This window comes from Crocodylus porosus, unplaced genomic scaffold (genome assembly GCF_001723895.1).
Source record: "Crocodylus porosus isolate Cpor-Errol unplaced genomic scaffold, CroPor_comp1, whole genome shotgun sequence".
Lineage (NCBI taxonomy): Eukaryota > Metazoa > Chordata > Crocodylia > Crocodylidae > Crocodylus > Crocodylus porosus.
The window spans coordinates 45,115,566-45,121,067 of NW_017728918.1; the positions used below are offsets into that span (position 1 = coordinate 45,115,566).

The following is a 5,502-nucleotide window of genomic DNA, read 5'->3' on the forward strand; positions in this document are numbered from 1 at the left end:
CCCCCCCCCCATACACACGTCTCCCAGAGCACATCTATAAATGCTCTTAGGTCCCTTTGGATTAACCCTTAGTTCTTTACTACCTAGTACAAATGTGTGGTTATCATCTTAAGCCCCTAATCTACAAATATTTACAAATGGATAAATACTTTCCATCAAAGGTATTCCTACTGATAACTCTTACACACTTACTGTGTTTGTAGTATCGTATAATAGCAACCAAGCCTAGTTTACAGAAGATTTTCCGCTCTTTTTAACTGCTGAATCAAATAAGTCTCATTTACTTAAGATTGCTGTATTTATTGAACACATCTTCTTCTACAACAAATTTAGGAAAGGAACTCCTAGATCAGAATAAAAAGGAATAATAGCTTTATAAGGCAAAAGTCTAGACTTGGAAAGAGACATGCAGGAGTGATTGAGAGTCTAACTTTCTAAGACTGAAAATGATCAGAGGAAAAAACCCCAAAAATATAAATCCTGACCCCAATAGTTCTTCTTCTCCATGTTAACTTTATGTCATTGAATTGATATCATAGATCAGTTTATCTCTGGCACAAATAGCTGACAAGGCAAAAGTTACATCCAAGTGTTTTTTGTGAGGTAGTATGTACTACTTAAATCTTTTCAGAGATCTAGCATGATTACGAGCTTTTAGAGAGTTGTCAATGATGTATAAGCTATAGCCAAATTTTCTTTTACAGGAATATGCACTATACTACATGTGTTAAAGACGCATGCTTTTTAATGACTAAGCGGGTCATTTCTACATTTTCCATCCAAGAAAAAAAATCTCAGCCACTTTTTTTTTTTTGAGCCCATCACTCCTAATCATGAAACCTTAAAAATTGTGTACAGACAACCATAGAATAAACTGCTGGTGTACAATATAACTGTACGGATATGAGGGAGGATTTGATATGGGGTAACAGGAATCTGGTTTCTCATTTTTTGTTCAGCAGCATGTTGGAATTATACTCTACCCATTTCTAACCCTGAAGCTAATAAAGGAAGAATGTCATTATAAAAAGGGGGGCATTATTCTCCCAACTTTCTATACCAGGTTCAAGGATTTTCTTTGGAATTTGGCCAATTAAACACTTTTTTTTGCTGGAGAATGTTGCTGGAAAATGCTGATTAAATCAAAACTGTCTGCAGAAAATAATTTGTTTCAAAAAAATTCCATATAAAAATCTTTGGTAAAAGTTTGAAAGTTCCTGGATACCCCATTTTGACATTTTAATCCAGGTTAAGGTTCTTCTAAGCAATTGTTTATTTTAAAATTCTAGTTCAAAATTTTAAAATTTAAATGCATGCTAAAAAACCTTAGTATGGCATAGTAGTATGCCATACTAGATTTTATATTAGATTTTAAAAAACCCATTTATTCAATGTTAATATGTGTTAGGATTTTCTGTTCAAGGAAATGTTCAGGATTTCAAATTTTCATCCCAGTTGAGGATCAGTCAAATTGTTGAAATTTCAAATATTCTTCAAGGATGAGGAAACATTCCCCAATCAACTCAGATTCTTTTCTTTACTCCTCTATATCAGCAGCCAGATAGCAGTTTGTGGAGAACAGTATAAAGGCAGTACTGCAAATGGTTTTGAAGATACAGTGGGTGCCTAAAAACTCTAAACACTCAGGATTTTCAGCAAAGGGTGACTGAGATAATCTTTCCTTGGCTGGAAAATGCAGAAATGTCCCACCGGGATAAAATGTATTTATTTATTTTTAAACAAAACCCTGTCTAAATATCAAGGAAGTATATCTTACATGTAATCACCAGTGCAAGTGCCATACAATAAGCCTTACTTAAACCTTAGTTTTATATAACTAGGTTCACTTCAGCTTGTATAATCACCACGCTCTCTACCACTAAAAACAATCTAAATTATGGCAAATATGGGACTGACAGGAAAAATTAACATTCTCATCTCATAAGTAAACGCAATACTCACCCATTAAAGTTAAAATGTGCCCTGCACAAAACTGGCTTACAGAATCAGACTCTCAATACAAAATTAGTTATTATCTATAACTTACCATCTCCAGTTTCAGCGCAGAGTTGCAAACCTAAATTGTTCTGTGGGTTAATCACCCAATGATTGCTGGTCACTGTGATATCAAATACAAGCCAGCCCACATCCAGAGCTTGAGCCTTTCTTGTGTCTAACAGGAACAGGTCTGCATCCCTAATTTAAAAACAAATGGCTGAAGGTTAGGACATAACAAAAATCATTGTTTCCTGTGCTTCCTCACAGCAATCTCTCAGAATACAAATGGGCAGGGAGGCTTAGCTCTTTGATGGGCCTTTCTTGTAACTGTATTGGTATATCAGAGGGTTACTCATGGATATGGACTGTCTGAAATGCTGACTGATAAGGCCAAATTTCATTTATCTTTATATGCCTCAGTGCTACTTATACATCAAAATGTATCCAAGTGTTATTTCATTACGTATGCAGATTTCAGGGTCATTCGCTGTTCTGGTTTTGCACTTGTCCTTCTCAGCATGCTCAGGAGACTCACCATGGACATATGTGGTCTGTGAGGGGCTATGATTGCTCAGGTAGGTATGTAACTGTGTGCAATTTCCTGAAAGTGTGGTTGGAGAAAAAACACAACTAGCAACTGTTTAACGCTGGAGGAAAAAAGAGGCCCTCAACCTTTTAGCTCAACAGCCTAGTGGCTAGGGTACTTTCCCAGGGTCTGGCAGACCCAAGTTGTAGGCTTTTCTCGCCTATAAGAGGTTTGGATCTTCTTTTCTTACTTTTCAGCAAATTACTCTAATCACAAGGCCATAGCCAGGGCACCCTCCAACCCACTTCTTGAAGCTGTTCCACTGAGCAGTCAAAAGGGAAAATATGCAAGGTCAGGGCAGACCCAGTGACAGGGAGAAGGGGCTGGGGAGGAGACATCCCTCTGAGCACAGAGGGTAAGAGACAGGGAGAACTCTTTGTTACTTCAGGGACTTACAAAAAGTTTCCAGCTGCTGCTCCTGCAGCATTGACTGAAAGGAGTCAATTTGCCCTTGAGTCAGTAGGAGGAAGGTAAGCCAGAGGGAAAGTGGCTCAGTAAAAGCAACAGTGCCCTGGAAAGCAGGGCATCCTGGGCTTTTGCTCTAGGCCTTCCCCCTACTCCAGTGTTGCTTATCCATTTTTTCAAATAAATATTAATGGCTGGTACAGAAAATCCCATGAGTACAAGATGGCTTTTCTGCACTTTACATACAATAGGAGATATGGGCTGGAACACCTTCCTTCCAGCATCTTCAGGCATACCAGAGTGCTCTGTGCACACTACGTCCCAAAGCAGAACCTATGTAGTGAAGTCTGCACAACACCAGGGCAGGCTAAGTACCACTACTAAGTTACAGTGCCAATTAGCCTGCTCCCAGCACAGTGCAGAGATGGTTAAATAATTTTTGAGTTCCAGTTTTAGATCCTCTTTCCAATGTTTGAGGACAATTTTGCCATTGTGGTTCAGCGGCAGTCTTTGTCTGCCATGTAGGAGACCTGGACATCCAAAAAACTATAGCCATGGAGGCACTGAATATCTGGACTTGGTCTGGCCTTTGGATAGTGTTTCAGTGGTCTAAAGGGTGAATGAAAGATCTGGACAGCCTCCAATCTTGCATACTCCTGCCTAGGTGTACATGTTGAAGATCCTGGTGACCTGTTATGCATGCACCATAATCCTGAAAGACTGACAGCTGTGCACTACTATTATCTATTAATAGATACTGCTACTATCTTAACATGACCAAAGTGTTTAGCTAGATAGTCCTGGTAACTTCAGGGAAACATTTTTTGTAACTCTTCAGCATGGATCACCTTTTTGTTCTGTGTTAATAAAGGGCCTAGCATAATAGGGGTCCAATCCATGACTAGCACTCCAAACCACTACTGTAATATAGATAATATGATCATATACAAGTTTACGATCTTCAAAGCGGTGCGCTTGTTCTTATCAAACTTTCTTCTCTCTGTTTATTCTTGTTACTAATAATCTTCAGCATACGAAATGAATTGATGTTTTCTGCCATCATTAGTCACCAAAACATCATTTAAAGAAAAACATTTTATTTAAAATATCAGTTGTTTCACAATGGTAAATGAGTCACAGCAGGCTTGACCCATTCCTCTATATTGCTGCATCAGAACAAACTATATTGTTAAGCACAGAACAAACATAGGTTTTAGGAAAATAGGTTACAGTTGACAATGAGCTTATAAAACAAACCCATTAAAATGATGGTGGCCTCAGGCAAATGCTACTGCATCCTTCATGCACAAAGATGTTACAATGGCAGTGTAAATAGTAACTACCCATGACTCGCTGCTCATTTTTAGATGTAAATGCAGGCTTGGGTCCTACAAATGCTTACACATGTGAGTAATTTCTGCATCTGTGATCCTCAGTTTTTAAGCCCCTGCAGCACTTGTAGTAGTCAATGGGATCAACAAGTTTCAGCAACTCTGAACATCAGACTGACTGAGCTTAAAGAAACTACATACACATGTATTCTAGTGTGCAAATGTTCAAAGGATTAGAGCTAGAAAAATGTGATTATGGTGAAGAAATTGCCATTTGAAAACAAAAAAACACTTAATTACATTTTGTAATTCTCCCCATTGTCTCTGTTAAGTTAGACTTGCAGTGGTGACATTTTTGTACTATGTTCCTATCTAATCTATTATAGTGGAAATGTGTTAATGGCCACACAAGAAGAAAATGTACTGCTCCCTCTGGGTATAACTAACATGAAAACAATCATACAATTCAAGAGACCCTGACCTGCTACTCAAGAACTGAACAAATTAACAACGCACCACAAGCTCATAAACAGTATCCTCTAGAGCCAATTTTTTTCTCTAATAAGCAGTTTTACCAGAACTTTAAAAGTTAAAAGTCTAGGTGTAAATGGGATACTCATTTAAGATGATTATTTATCAATAATTCGTTATCCTTCAGTTACAAATGTGCCCAAAGGAACATTTATGTAAACTCATTTGGAGGACAGATATTTTATATTCTACGGCGTTTTAATTTTGGGGCAAGAGATGGGGGAGCAGAGATTGGACAAGATGACCCAGGAGCAACTTATGGAAACCTAAGCAATGAGCTGCTCTGACACACTGGAAATCCTGAGCGTCGGAGCTTATTTGATTAATTGAGTCTTCCGGAGTGTGGCAATTACTCCCTGCGCCTCATGTACCAGCATCCCCATGCTTAAAAATGGTGGTAGGAGCACTTGAACTAAAGCTCATTGAGCAAGCTTTAATTCAAGTGTCTCTGCTGCCAGTTTTAAGTGGAGGTATGCTGATACAAGAGACATAGCCCCACCAGGGGAGACGCCTTGTTGGACCTGGTGCTGGCCACAGGTGACGACCTGGTGAGGGGGCTGCGGGTGATGGGCCACCTGGGAGACAGTGATCATCGCTTGCTGGAATTCACCATCCAGCGTAAGGTGGCAAAGGGCTGCAGCAAGGCAACAG

General features: G+C 39.0%; 1 protein-coding gene across 2 annotated transcripts in view; it reads right to left on the reverse strand.

Annotated features, from left to right (window-relative positions):
• Positions 1 to 5,502, reverse strand: part of BMP5 (bone morphogenetic protein 5) — a 79,518-nt gene that overhangs the window by 40,901 nt on the left and 33,115 nt on the right. For both annotated transcript variants that reach the window (XM_019537554.1, XM_019537553.1), the window contains exon 3: positions 2,048 to 2,196. In XM_019537554.1, the coding sequence (XP_019393099.1) occupies positions 2,048 to 2,196 (149 nt within the window). The remainder of the gene's footprint in view (positions 1 to 2,047; positions 2,197 to 5,502) is intronic.